Source organism: Manis pentadactyla, chromosome 9 (genome assembly GCF_030020395.1).
Source record: "Manis pentadactyla isolate mManPen7 chromosome 9, mManPen7.hap1, whole genome shotgun sequence".
NCBI lineage: Eukaryota > Metazoa > Chordata > Mammalia > Pholidota > Manidae > Manis > Manis pentadactyla.
In genome coordinates, this window is record NC_080027.1 from 111328047 (window position 1) to 111343618 (window position 15572).

The 15572-nt window shown below is 35.2% G+C and overlaps 1 protein-coding gene across 6 annotated transcripts in view; it reads left to right on the forward strand.

Annotated features, from left to right (window-relative positions):
* Positions 1–15572, forward strand: part of SMG7 (SMG7 nonsense mediated mRNA decay factor) — a 77644-nt gene that overhangs the window by 36806 nt on the left and 25266 nt on the right. For all 6 annotated transcript variants that reach the window (XM_036912572.2, XM_036912573.2, XM_036912577.2 and 3 more), the window contains 4 exons: positions 2085–2116; positions 4425–4542; positions 6203–6335; positions 15330–15501. In XM_036912572.2, the coding sequence (XP_036768467.2) occupies positions 2085–2116; positions 4425–4542; positions 6203–6335; positions 15330–15501 (455 nt within the window). The remainder of the gene's footprint in view (positions 1–2084; positions 2117–4424; positions 4543–6202; positions 6336–15329; positions 15502–15572) is intronic.

The window sequence follows — 15572 nt, forward strand, 5'->3', positions numbered from 1 at the left end:
TTTTAATGGTAAAAATTTTAACACCCAAAGCAACAGGGAAGCTAGGTTGTATAGATAATGGAATTTGATGTGATGTTACATTTTAGGACTATGTGTAACTGTTCATTTATACTGATAGTTCTCATATTGTTAATGATTACTTGTATAGCACCCTATTGTGATTCTGTTGTTTAGAAGCATAATTAAAAAAAACACATTAATATCTTTTTAAAGGCTAAGAAAATGAAAAGATTTACATTACATTTGATAATCCTGAAAGTTCACCATTGATATTAAATACCTAATAAAATACATAAAATAACAGCAAAAATTTTAGAATCTGAATATTCTGTAGCTTTTATGTCAAATTGTGTTTTTAAAAATGGAAATCTCTTAAGTTTTTATACTTAACCTTCTTAAACAGAATATATGAACATGATTTATCTTTTTTCCTTTCTTCACTTAAAAAAATATTTATTGAATGCCTGCTGTGTGCTAGGCCCTGTGCTAGTAGGCATAGGGTTTATGATGGTGAGCATTCTTAAATCTGTGATGTGTGCTATAAAGAAAAAATACAACTTCTTAGCATAAAAGAAGAACGTCCTTCATCTGCGTAGGGTTCAAGGAAGACTTCCTGAGGAAGTTGTGTCTCTGACTGAGACACTGAATGAGTAGTAATTAACCAAAGGTAGAGGAGGTAGGAGGTATTCCTAGCAGAGGGTCTGTTCTTCACAAAGGCCCTGAGTGTGAAAGGAGCAGAGCACATCAGAGAAACCAGAAGTCCAGTGACAAGCCCAGAGATCAGGGAGGGAAGAGACTAATAGTAATACAGTGCAGAGAACTTTGTAGGACACATTAATAAAGCTTTTTGTTTTCTATCCTAAGAGCATTAGAAAATCATTAAAGTGTTTTAAATGGGCAGCTGTTAAGATCAGATCTGTATTTTAAAAAGATCCCTCTGACAGCAGTGGGGAGAACAAAATGATGCAAGGTAAGCATGACATGGAGAAAACAGTTTGGAGGTTTTGCAGTAGTCTAGGCACAGGGTGGCTGTCACCTGACCAAGTGTGACTGGAAAGGGAGTGAAGGGGAATCAAAGATTCAGGATACACTTAGTAGGTAAAAAAGTCTCTGGAATTGATAGATTAATAGGGATTTGAGAGAAAGGTATCATGGATGACTTCCAGGTATCTGTTTTTCACAACTGGAAAGCCATGGTACATTTGCTCAGGTAGAAAACGCTAGAGAAGAGAGGGGGCTGGGAGTGTGGATGGGTCATGAGTTCAGTTTTGGCCCTCTTGAATACAGGCAATTCTTGAAGGATTTGGGAGAGGGGAAAGCAGCAGCAGCTAGAAGAAAATGTGGGATAGAAGGTTTTAAAATCTGTGAGAGACTTGGGCATGTTTAAGTACTGAAAGAAGGAAGGCTCCAATAAGAGGGAAGTTTGAAAATTGTTGGAAGAGGAAGCAGATAATTAAAGTAGCAGAAGTCCTTAAGAAAGACTAGAAAGAGCATACCTAAAGTGGAATTGCAGGTCTTGAATAAGAGGTGCACTGCCTGTAGAGTTTTAACAAGAAAAAGAAAGAGGAGAGCTGTGTGAATATTGTAAGGATTTAGTAACTGGATGTTGTGTTCCTGAAATATAGGGCTATCCTTTGCTAAAAGGAGTTGGGGCTGAGGAAGGCAGCAGAAACCAGCAGCTTGAGGAGAATGTAGATTTGAAATAGTTACAATATGGCTAGTGAATTGAGAAACAGTATTTCCTGGCCTAATTGAGGGAAAGTTTTTTATATAATGAGTATTATTTAATATTATCTTAAATATTGATATCAAATTCAGAGAGAAACAGCAAGAAAGTGAACTCTGTTCAGTAGAAGAGTTCATGATGACTCTGTAAACTTTTAAATAATGGCATTAATCTGCCAACACCTAGTGCCACCCAGGATATTAAAGCGGGGTTACTATTCTATTTGCAGTGCCACAAATAGAACTGCTCTACAGCCTTATTGTAGTCTATGATTTCATTGAACTTTTAACTTACAGTGTTACTTATTTTGGGTAGGCCTACTTGTGTCTAACTGATGTTCTTCTTTCCCTTTTTTTAGGCAGGCAGAAGTCCTGAAAGCTGACATGACAGGTATTGGATGGCTCCTTTGCTTTTACAGCTTATTTTATGGCATTAAATTAAGAGAAGGCATCATCTTTCCTGTATTGCTTGTCGCACTGTCCTAGTTGCCAAAAGAGACGAGAACTTACTATTTATCTTTAATGTGCATTGTTTCTGTACTTTGAATTCTTACCTTAGATGACCTGTCAAGACTTCATATAATCTGTGCTACATTGAATTGAGTATTACCTCATTTAATGCACATAATCATTTAATTTTTATCAACTATTGATCACCAATTTAAGACACAGAAGAAAGAATTCATATGCATAAAATATCTTAGGGTATTAGATTCATAATCTATCTTCCTGTTTATAATTCCCCGAACTTAAATAGTAAGTAGACCTTCAGAAAAAAATATTTGCAGGAAAGCTCTACTGAAACTCCTTGAAATTGAATGAGCTGCCTTGTCACCTATTTTTCTTTTTTCCCTTTTTTGCTTTGAATAATAACCAAGGTGTTTTTGAAAGAATAAATGGATTTAGTCACTAAAAGGAATATGATTAAAATTATGAAATATATGGAGTAATGTGTAGTGATCAATATGCTTTCTATAGGAATACATGCTGTCCTAAAATGTAAAAGAGATCATGGATCTTACTCTAATTTTTGAGGAATTTGTTCTGCAGTGAAATCTACAAAGAAGAGTTAAACTATTGTGGTAACCAGCATATCTGCCAAAATACAATCAAGAGACTGTTTAGATACCTTTTTCTTAACTTCTAGAATTACAGGCTAGTGTTTTAAGAATTTGTGGGTGATCTTACTGTCATCTTGTTCAAGGAAGAAAACAAAAACAAAAAACCAAGACCAATTTTTATAGGTTTCCTTAGTATAGCATGCCAGTTCTTCCCATAACAACGTAACATAACATAATTGTCGTCATCTTTCACAACTGCAGATGTCAGTGTCAGTGCTGAGCTAATGTGCTATGCTTTTGTATTTGCACTGTAAGCATAATCTGTATAATATGACAAAAAGTGTTCATGGAGCAATGTCAAACCATCTATATACCTTCTACTTTTTCTTAAGTATTGAACACCCTCAGTAAATAGGCTTAGTGTTTGACTTTTATAGGGGACATTTGCCCAGAAATATGAACTAAGACATTGTCTATTTGTTTAAATGATAGTCTGTTTGGTAGATCAAAGTTAATGAGCCCTTCTAGGCCTTTCTCTGCCATCTATGAAGCAGTGTTGAATAAATCTATAAATTTATTCATTTAGTCATTAAAAAAAAATAAGGGACCAAGAAGCTGATACTAGACTCTGTTTTTAGTAGCCAGCAAACTCTTATGAGGATTAACTCAAATATCTAGGAAATTCTCTTTACGAGTAGGATTATGGTGGCTATAGATACTAAAGCAGATGTAAAGAAGAGTGAAGATTATGCTGTTGTGCAGCAGCAAAATACTAAATACAACTAGATAGCCTAACTAGCAGTTGGAAATATGTAGATGGCAAGTCCATTATTTTTAAGTTTTGTTGAGGCAGCACACTGTCAGTTATTGCAGTCATAGCATAGCAATCGGAAAGGCTAATTTGTCTTACAGGACTCTGGCAGATAATCTGGCCCCAGTTTGATATTATGTATAGTCATAGCTTGACTTCTTGATTTCATCGTCTACCCAGTCTCTCATTTGGTCTCTTGAGCTGTTTAGTCATTGTCTGCTACCAGTCCTCATTTACATTAAATAGCAAGTACATATTGCTTACTAAAGTGTCTTGGCATACAGTCTACCAATTACTAAAATAATGCGCACTGTTGTGGCTTTAATGGGTTGATATATATATACAGCTGCTGGATTGTGAGCTGACATGAGGATTCTTTAAGGGCAATCATAAGAATGATTCAAAAGAAAAGGAAAACTGCTTTGGACAAAGAGATGTAGTTATGAGAGTAAACTGACCAACTTGGCGGTCTGTCATTTCAAAGGGGGACTTAAGAGGTATATGGCTTCCTATGATGTGAATACATAGAAATCCAAGCCAAAAGCAAAGGGTGAACCATTCATTTTTTTTTAGTCTTTTCTATTTCATGGTGTTATATCAAAGCTAAAAGACAGATAAAAAAACATTTTAAATGAGGTTTGTTACTATTCAAACAGTGAAAGTCATTTGAAATGTGGTAGTACAAAACTTGTGTAACAATCTACTTAAAAACTTAAAGCAGGTTTCTGCTTTGGGGAATGAAGAGGGAAGGAATCATTGGTGTGGTATAATGGTCTTAACTATCTGTTTATTTGTATCTACTGTTCTGTTTTTGTTTTGTTACTTAGATTCTAAGCTGGGTCCAGCTGAGGTCTGGACATCCAGGCAGGCTCTGCAGGACCTGTACCAGAAAATGCTAGTTACTGATTTGGAATATGCTTTAGACAAGAAAGTAGAACAGGATCTGTAAGTATTATCATTTGGGATGTTCCTGTAAGATCAAGAATCTCACGGAGGCTTTAGAGTAGAAAAGAACAATTGGTGTTTTTTTTTTTAATCTTTCTCAGAGTAAGCTTTTCATTGGGGGAGAAAAAAGTTCTAAGTCTTGTGATTTTTTTCTAACAAAATATAATTCATACATGTCAAGTACCAAGAGACAGTGTTTGGATTCTCTGTATTGTATTCAGTCCTACATTGAAGCCATGATTTTTTAAAACAGAAATTCAAAAGTAGGCTTTAAATAAATCTTTCTTTGATAAATGTGAAACTATAAATTTCTCCTAAAGGAAAATGTGTTTGCATTGTAAGGAATGTTTTCCTCTTAATCAAATAAATAGGTGTTACTCCCCCTACACACTAATAAGACTAAAAAAAGATCTTGTATACTTAGGCTCTTCCATTTGCTCTTTCTATGAGGGGTGAAATGGCAGATGACCACATTCCCAAGTGAGTAAATAAGTGCTTTTTGTGGAAGGCCTTGCCTTAAAAAACTGCAAGAAGGACATTAGTCTGATGGAAAATTAAAACTTAATTAAGAACATTTTATTTAGTAATGGCTATTATCCTAAGCTGTAGTAAAGATTAGTTTTTCTCAACCTTCCACACCTTTCTTAGATATTATATTTTTAGGAGATCTAATAATAGAGCCTAATTACAACCATTCAAAATTCTTATTTATAATATTAGAGTCAAGGATAAGATGTCATTAGAAATTCTGAGGGAGTGATTGTCCTTATAAATCTTTAAAAACCCGAGGCTCTAGAACCTCAAAAGTTGGTGTTGATGAAGAATTAAGTTCTTTCCAGCTAGGTTGTAAACCCTGTATCTGTGTTTACTTCCTTTAGATAAGCCAGTAGGATCTTCCCTACACCCTAGTCTGTATTCTTTGGTTTTTTTTCCCTTTCTTCTCCTGTATTACCAAATTAGGGAGTGACTTGTTTCACCATAAGTGAATTTAAAATGATTCTCAAAAAATCTTGATTAATGAAAGCATTTTATAACAGGATTTTGGTATGCCATATTTCATCATTGTTCTGTTTATTGTTTTAAAAAGCCAAAGTTGAAATGCCAAAAAATGAGCTTACATTTCAAGCTTTAAAGAAAATACTAACCCCAAGAGAAATAAACTATTACATAGAAGTAGAACTGAGTGCTATGGGAAAAAATTTTATGGAAATAGATATAGCTTAATATTTACCCAAAAAAGCCTTCTTTTGCTTTCTATCTATACCTGTCACTTGATAGGGTACACTCAATTATTTTTTTGGCCCAGTATAGAAACTAGTTAATAGCTTACTTTTACTTTGGTCTTGCCACTGTGGTTGTGATTTTGTCCTGGGATTCCTAAATAGGCTCTAATTCTGTTAGCTTTAAAAGATTAATAGCTGAAGCCACAATCTGATTATTCGAACATTTGGTAAGTGTTTACTAAGGTCAGTTGGATTCTATTGCATGTCTAGTCTACTCAAAGTGGAGCATGAAGTAACTTAAATAAGTGAATAACTTTAATGCAGGTATTGTGTAGTGTGTTATAATTATAACAAACAGTTCTTTCTTGTTCTCAGGGGGACCAGTGTCTGCCCAGTGAGTCACTGCTATACCAAATAGAATTACATTTTGTTTTCAGCTGGAATCATGCCTTTAAGAATCAGATCACAACACTACAAGGCCAGGCAAAGAATCGAGCAAACCCGAATCGGAGTGAAGTTCAGGCAAACCTTTCTCTGTTCCTAGAGGCAGCTAGTGGCTTCTATACTCAGGTGAGTTCTGCACTGTATGTCAATTTTTCCAGAATTAGTGGTGAATATTCTCTTTGGACACATCTATTTGTTCATATAAGTACTTTTTGTAACCACTATGTGGGCCATCCAGGAGTTGATCACCTATAATCTCAAGTGAATAAAAATATCACAAATTGATTACTATAGGACTTTTAAAACAATAAGGACTCTGCTCTTAGAAAGGTTGATGTTTTGGCTTGAAGTTTGGAGGTACAACTGTGTTAGTAGAAAAAGGATGAGAGCAGTGCCTTAGTGAAACAGTAGTAGTGGTCACAAGTGGTATTAGAGCAAAAGGAAATTTGTGGGTATGGGTTATATCATTATGAAAGTAATAGCTGTTTTGTGCTAGGTAAGAAATAGTCAAAATTTGTAATGTCAGGTGACTTTTTAAAATATGTGTACAGTAGAATTTATCTTGAGTTTCAAATGCTATTAAACTGTTCAAGAAAGGGAGTAGCTTTTCCTCAGTTTTAATAATAGGATGTTGTTCGTCACCTTCAGGGACTTCCCTTGTTGTTAGTTACATCCTGATATAACTTCCAAATCAGGCAAGGTAAAAGAGTAAATAAAGATATACCTCATTTTATTGTTCTTTCCATTGTGCTTCACAGATAGTGCATTTTTTACAAATTTTACAAATTGTGGCAGTACTGTCAAGCAAGTCTATCAGTGCCATTTTCCAACAGCATTTCCTCACTTCTTGTCTCTGCCCCATTTTGGTAATCCGCACAATATTTCAAACTTTTTATTATTATTCTGTTAGGGTGATCTGTGGTCTGTGATTTTGGATGTTACTATTGTAGTTGTTTTGGGTGTCATGAGCCACACCTACATAAGATGATGAACTTAGTTGGTGAATGATGTATGTGTTCTGACTGCTCCATGTACCAGCTGTTGCTCCATCTCTCTCTCCTCGGGCCTCCCTGTTCCCTGAGACACAACAATATTGAAATTAGGCCAATTAAGTACTTCCAGTGGCTTCTAAGTGCTCAAATGAAAGGAATAGTTACACATCACTCACTTCAAATTAAAAGCTAGACATGATTAAGCTCAGTGAGGAAGGTGTGTTGAATGCTGAGGTAAGCTAAAAGCTAGGTCTTCTGGCTCCAAACAGTTAGCCAAGCTGTGAACACAAAGGAAAAGTTCTTGAAGAAAGTTAAAAGTGCTACTCCAGTGAACACATGGATTATAAGAAAGTGAAACAGGTTTGTTGCTGATAAGGAAAAGTTTTAGTGATCTGGATGGCAGATAAACCAGCTACAACATTCCCTTAAGCCAAAGCCTAATTTAGAGCAACGTCCTCTTCTCAATTCTATGAAGGCTGAGAGAGGTGAGAAAGCTACAGAAGAAAAGTTTGGAGCTAGCAGAAATTGGTTCTTGAGGTCTAAGAAAAGAAGCCGTCTTCATAATGTAAGAGTGCAGGTGAGACAGCAGTGCCTGTGAGAAGCTGCACAAGTTTTCCAGAAGGCCTAGCTAAGATCATTAATGAAGGTGGCTACATTAAACAACAGATTTTCAGTGTAGATGAAACAGCCTCCTATTGGAAGAAAATGGCATCTAGGTCTTTCATAGTTAAGAGAGGAGAAGTCAGTGCCTGGCTTCAAAGCTTCAGAAGACAGGGTGCCACTTTTGTTAGATGCTAACATAGCTGGTGACTTAAGTTAAAGCCAATGCTTACTGACCTAGAATTCCAAAAATCCTATGGCTCTGCAGAATTATGCTAAATCTACTCTGCCTGTGCTCTGTAAATGGAACAACAAAGCCTGATGGCAGCAAATGTATTTACAACATGGTTTACTAAGTATGTTAAGCCCACTGTTGAGACCTACTGCTCAGAAGAAATGATTTCATTTAAATATTACTGCTCAATAACAATGCACCTGGTCACCCAAGAGTTCTGATGGAGATGTACAATGAGATTAATGTTTTCATGTCTGCTAACACAACCCATTCTGTGGCCCCTTGGATCAAGGAGTCATTTTGACTTTCAAGTCTTATTATTGAGGAAATGCATTTTGTAAGCCTGTAGCTGCCATAGATAGTGATTTCTCTGATGGATCTGGGCAAAGTTGATTGAAACCTTCTGGAAAGAATTCATTCTAGATGCCATTAAGAACATTCATAATTCATGGGAATAGTTCAAAACATCAGTATTCACAGGAATTTGGAAGAAGTTGATTCCAACCCTTATAGATGACTTCCTGAGGTTCAAGACTTCATTGTAAGAAGTAACTGCAGATGTGGAAATAGCAACAGAGCTAGATTAGACATGGAACCTGAGGATGTGATGAGTTGCTACATCTCAGGATAAAATTTGAGTGGATGAAGCTTCTTATGGATGAGCAAAGACAGTGGCTTCTTGAGATGGAATCTACTGATAAAGATGCTGTGAAGTTGTTGAAATGACAAAGGATTTAAAATAGTACACCAATTTAGTTGATAAAGCAGCAGCAGGTTTTGAGAGGATTGACTCCAGTTTTGAAAGAAATTCTAATGTGGGCAAAAGGCAGTCAAACACCATCTCATGCTGCAGAGAGATCATCTGTGAAAGGAGGAGTGGATTGATGGGCAAATCTCATTGTCTTATTTTAAGAAATTGCCATAGCCACACCAGCCTTGAGCAGGCATCACTTTAGTCAGCAGCCATGAACATGGAGGCAAGACCTCTACCAGCAAAAGGATTATGCCCCTCTGAGAGTTCAGGTGAGGGTTAGCATTTTTTAGCAATGAGTATTTTTTATTTAAGGTATGTACATTGTTTTTTAGACATAATGCTATAGTACTCTTAATAGACACAGTGCAGTGTAAACATAACTTTTATGTACCCTGGGAAAACAAAAAATGTCATCTGACTCACTTTATTATAATACTCATTTTATTGTGGTGGTGTGGCACCAAATCTCTGAGGTATGCCAGTAGTCTTTCTGAACAATGAATTTCCTTTACTGTAAGCAGAATCTGTTAAAAATTGCCACTCATCTATTTGTAATAGCATTCATAATTTAATTGACCAAATGTATGTAAATTCCCATCTTATAATGACAGGATGAGGTTTTAAGGATCTTGCACTGGAAGCAATTTTTGGCCCTTTCTCTCTATGCTGCTACTTGACCATTCCTACCTGTACTTCTGCTCCATTTTGGTTTTACTATTTTTTTTTTGAATGAAGAAAAAAGATTTTCTGTTTTGGAAGTTCTCAAATAATTAGCCATCATCTTGCAGAGTTTGTTTTACTTAGATTAAAACATTTATCACCATTTCTCATTGGAATAAGTCAAGTATGGTTTTTAATCTCAAAATTTGTTTTCAAATTGGTGCCAACTTTTAGCAGAAGTTGATTTTTTGGGAAAGAGGGATTGTGGTGTGCCACTAACTAGTCCTTAAGTAGTTACTAAAAGATTAATTAATTCCACAGGTAGCTATTAAAAGCCTACTACTTGTAAGGCACAATGCTAGATAAGTAGAGTATAGAGGGAAAAGAGACAATCTTTACCTTCAAGGGAATATCTAGTCTCAATAAAGAGAAAAATGGATATATTCATTGATAGATAAATTTTTTTGCTTTCTGATTATGAAAACAATGCATACTAATTTCAGGAAATTTGTAAATTATGAAAAAATTAAAAAATTGTTATTAGTCCTCCAATCCAAGATAAATACTATTTGAATATGTATATCCTTTTGGTATTTTTATACTTCTATATATACTGTAAATATTCAATCTTGTATCTACTTCAGAAACATAATGTAAGTTTTTCCTTTTATTGTTAAAGTTTGATAAGCATCTTTGTGTACAAGACATCTTCTCTAATGTTCGATTACCTCCTGAGGATCAATTCTTCATTGGATGGTGAATGAAAAATCACTGGATGAGTGAAGTTTTAATACTGTTGATACACATTGTTGTTTTTATAGTTCCACCGGCAGTGTATGCAAGCGTCTGTCTTGACGCACACTCACCAGTGTTAAGTATTTTCAGTAAAAGTGAATGAATGGTGAAGTGAGTCACTTATACTTGATAGATGAAAGATAATTTTTCATTCAAAATGCAATGTGTGAATTACTAGTGTTGAACTTTCATATCTTATTAGATATCATCTGTTCATTTCTTTACCCATTCATTATTTGGACCCAGGTTTTTCCATGGTGATTTGTCTGAGCTCTTTATACGTAAAGGGTATTGATTTTTTCCTGTTATTTTTGGCAGACATCTTTTTTCTCCAGTTTGTCATGTTGTTCTTTCATTGAATTTGAAGTTTTTTTAATTATCAAGGTTTTTTTATATTTATTTAATACAGTTTTTTCTTGGTCTACAGATCAGTGAATACTTAATGACAATACTAGTTGTATTTAAGGGAATAAATACATATTATAATTCAAATCTTGAAGTTTCAAAATAGCACCTATATCTTATAATAGAATGATGGTTAAATATATTATAGTGTATCTATAAAGTAGAAATTTATGAAACTGTAATAAATGATAGGAAGATGTTTTATATGATGAGAAAATTGTTACTAAGTGAAAAATTGTGAAGTAAAATTATATATACAGTTTGACTCCATACGTTAATTGAGTAGTCCCTACTCTCAGGGGTATTAACAAAAGCAGTATTTTGTTCTCCCTAATGACCACCTTCAGCTATGCTTTGTTGAGTTCCATTCCCTATTATAACATCTTAGACAGATTCCATCACATTCTGATTGCTTTTAAGTTTTTGAAACATAGTCCAGTTTTAAACTCCAGTTCTCATTTCTGATTCAAATCTGTTTTCCTTCCCCTATGCAATAGAGTGGAACTGTGAACACAACTGAAATAGGGAAAGAAGGAAGGACTCATGACAGCTGGCCCTGGTGGGGAGAGAGGGAAGGCATCCAACATTCTGCAATATATTTTTATAATAACCATTACACAGATTGCTTTGTCATCATGGAAGATGATTCTTAACCTTTTTTCTGATGTGACATACATGTAACACATTTCCAAGGATTTAATTGGACATTGATCAAAACTGATCTGTAAGAAAGAAAGCAAGAATCATCATTTTTATTGAGGGGGAATGGTATTTGTGAAAACATTTTATAAACAGGTGAATAATAAGACAATTTCAGATGTCTCCGTTTTATAAGGGAAACTATATGGGTAATCTAATTTTGAAATTTACTTTTTGAAATTTTTATAACAAGCATTGGTTTTCCCTACCTGTGTTCCATAGGCAATGGTTGAGCAAATAAAACTACTGTAGGATGTGCATCAATAAGCTCTTCTTCAGCTTTCAGCAGTTAATGGTGTTGCTAACAAATTCCATACATCTTCCTTGATTACATGCAGTACAGATTAAGCCACCAGATTGAGGAAGTAGATCAAGTCCAAATCACTGTATGACCTTACAGGCCAGGATGAATTTTGAATTTCAGTCTCAAGTGTACATGCAGGCCGTTTGAGGGCAGACAAGAAAATAATGTGTTAAGAACTGCATTTAAAAAAAATTACCCTGGATGTTGTGTGGAGAAGAAATTAAGCAGGGGTCAAGAATAGAAGCTACTTAGAATGCTACTGTAGTAGTAGATGGGTTTTGAAGGATAGCCAATAGAAATTTCTGATGGATTAGGTTAGATGTGTGGCATCGGGGTAAGGGAAGAGTCGGAGATGACTTAAGTTATCAGATTAAGCAGCTAGTTGTTGTTACATTTATTGAGGAGAAAGCAGTTTGTCCCTGTTAAATTAGACAGATATCTGTTTGACATCTAAATGGAGATGTCAAGTGGGTAATTGGCTAAACTAGCTTTTGAGCTCAGTGAAAAAGTCAGGGCCAGAGTAAATTTTATGATTACAGTAAAGAATTCTGACTTAGTCAGACATTAGTGTTTGGTATATAAAGCCACAGGTCTGGGTAGCACAAAAGAAGCCACCATTGAAATAGAAAGTCAGAGATTGCTGCCTTGGAAACCAAGAGAAAAAGCATTTCAATAAGGAGAGGGAGTGATCAGCCCTGTTGAGTGCTGCTAAGAAGTCAAGTAAGATGTTTAAGAAGTGACCAGTAACACTTGTGGTATGAAAGTCATCAGTGAAATCAGTGAATATATATTTCTTCATTTCTAAAATATTTTTCATTTTTAACGTCTCTGAAATAGGGATAAGTTTCAAAAGACAGTAAGTTGCCATTTTATTGGCAGATTTTTTTCCCTCCATGTTATATAAAATAATAGTTCATCTTATAATTTTTGGTATCTTGAATTTAATGAAATGTGACTGCAGTAGAGTGGTGGGGATGGAAATCTGATTGGAGTGGATTGAGGAGAGAATGGTACATGTTTAACCTCAGCTACATTTTCTGTGAAGATGATTTTGACTTCCTAGTTATCATTTTGTTAATCACTTAAAGCATGGTGCCTCAAGTGAGAACCAAATTCCTGATAAAAGATGTAACGTTCTGCTGTCTTTTTTTGTAAAACATCAAAGAACAAAACAGTAGTTCTTACAGGAGCCATAAAAAACACTAAGTTCCTGTAGTGATTTAAAATGTGATATTTTCTACCTTCATAGTTAGTTTTCCATTCCTAGTAAAGAGCTAAGGAGCAGTGGAATAGTGTACTAGTTTTCACAGAATATTCATCAGTTTTATTCAGTTCCATTCATCTTATGAAACATCTGTTTCTCTTCAATTCCACCTTGTTTCTGACTCTGAACCAACTAATGCTCTTCACCCAGAATCCTTGAGGTAGCTTGAACTTTTCTGGTATTCCCACCTACAACTTCTGGGTTCAAGCAAAAATTTTATTCTGACATTGTACTATGAATGTTTGATTTATGTTGTGTGAACATTCTTTTTTCTTGATATATGTTCAGCCTTGCCTAGGTTTTCCTTTTGTTCTTTCAGTACCTACTGAACTCAGTTCTTTATCCTTTTGTTGTGTTTCTTATTGCCATCCTCCACAGTCATCTGTTTTTGTTTTTGTTTTCCTTTCTTTGTTTCTTTCCTGTACTTCTTTTTTGCCTTTTACAGTTCCTGATTATAGCCATTTTAGGCACTAACTTGTTTATCCAGTTTTATGTCAGCAAATTTCTTGTCCATTACAAGTTTACAAGTGTAAGTAAAGATGAAATAGAAAATCCCTGTGCTTAGTGAGAAAGGGTGCACAGAATTTATGTTCCGTTATGGAGGTGTTTTTAATCTTAGGAAACAGGTGGAACATTTAAAATCCTTGTGAGTTGCATCAGGGTGTCTATTTTGTATTGTGAATTCTGGGCATGTCAAGGAGAATGGTGATAAATCAGTGATATTTCTAATTCTGACTTAAATCATTTGATATTTGCTTTCATATCATCTGAAAAAAAAGTGGAGCTTTATATGTACATATACTGTATTGCTACTGATTTATCAAAAGAATAAAATGAGGCAAATACATCAACCTAGGGAATGAAGTTTATTAAAGTATAGAATATTCTGGTGGCTTACTACAATGTTTAATATATCTCCCTTCTTCCCTCCCCACCCATTCCCTTATCTCCCCCTACTTTTATGTACCTGTCTTGCTCATTTGGCTGTGAGCTCTTTAAGGATGTAGATTTTATTCACCCTTATATCTCTGTTGTATACCATCATGTCTGATACAATAACCAGATACTTGAATGAATATTTTTGTGAGTAAATATTTGAATGAATAAAACTAGAATGTGAATAACTGTCTGTGGGGGGCAGGAATGAAACCCTTGGGGAGCAAGTGGGAGGAGAAAATCCTTCAAATGAAGGAGACTGAAAAGGAATGACTGACAAGATAAAAGAACTAGAAAAGCTCAATGGTCAACTATAGCTCAGCTGCTTTAAATGCAGCAGATAGGTCCAATAAGATGATGACTAGACATGTCCATTGTATCTGCTTACTAGATAACCAGTTGTCATATTTATAACAGTTTCAGTAGAGAGTTGTAGATTGTGGGATGGGAAGAAGAGTTTGTGTGGGAGCTGGATCATACTGGATTAAGGAGTGAATAGGCATTGAGAAAGCAGGTATTAAACTTGTGGACTCCTCTGAAGGAGTTTGAGAAGAGGCACAGACATCAGAAGGTTGCTAGAGGAAGAATCTAGGTCAAGGAGGGGGGTGTTTCGGTTCTGCCTTTTTTTTTTTAATTGTTTTTTTCTGTGGGTAACACTTGATATTTATAGGCCACAGGAAAGATACATGAGAATTTAAAAGTAGATAAAAGAGTAAGAGGATGACAGGCAGGAGGCAAAAGATTGAAATGGGTTTGCTCTGTCCTGGAGGAGGAACCGCTCATCCTGTAAGACTACAAAAGAAAGGAGGAAAAGAATGTATGGTCTACATAATGTCAAAAATCCTTTCCAGATCTGTAATGCCATGGGATTTGTTGAGTATACAAAGACATAAAGTGACCTAGGACTTAAGAAAATAAATCTCAGGAAACTCCTAAAGTCATACAAACACGTTGGCTATAACCAACCAGTCTTTAATAGGTTTTGTGTGTTTATAAGAGGAATGATTGATTGATAGGTAGGTAGGTAGGTAGATGATAGATGATTGATAGAGATAGATAGATAGATAGATAGATAGATAGATAGATGATAGATAGATGATAGATTGATAGATGATAGATTAGATAGATAGATAGGTGATAGACAGATAATTTCATGGAATTGGCTTGCTGAATGTGACCATACCCTTATTCAAGTAGTTTTTTTTTCTTTTTAACTCAGCTGTTCCTTTTAGATGTACATCCTAGATTGCTTTAATACCTTAACAATTCAAAAGATGAATTGTAATAAATGCTACTAGTTTACTAGTTATACTGGTTATTTTATGATAGGTTACTATATAATTTTCTTGAGTCTTTGCCCAGGTCTCAGCAAAATATGATATTGAGCAATACGTTTAAGTATGCAAACTATTGTTACAGCACTTCTGACTGATGAATTCTGACTTAATATTAAATCTTGCTCATGTTTTCCTTTAGTTATTACAAGAACTGTGTACAGTGTTTAATGTAGATTTACCATGCCGTGTGAAGTCTTCCCAGTTGGGAATTATCAGCAATAAACAGACGCATACCAGCGCCATAGTGAAGCCACAGTCTAGCTCCTGTTCCTATATCTGCCAGCACTGCCTCGTCCACCTTGGAGACATTGGTGAGCCTTTGGTGTGAAGGAGTTGGTAATACATTCATGCCTTTCTTTGGAGTAGTCATAAAAGGACACTT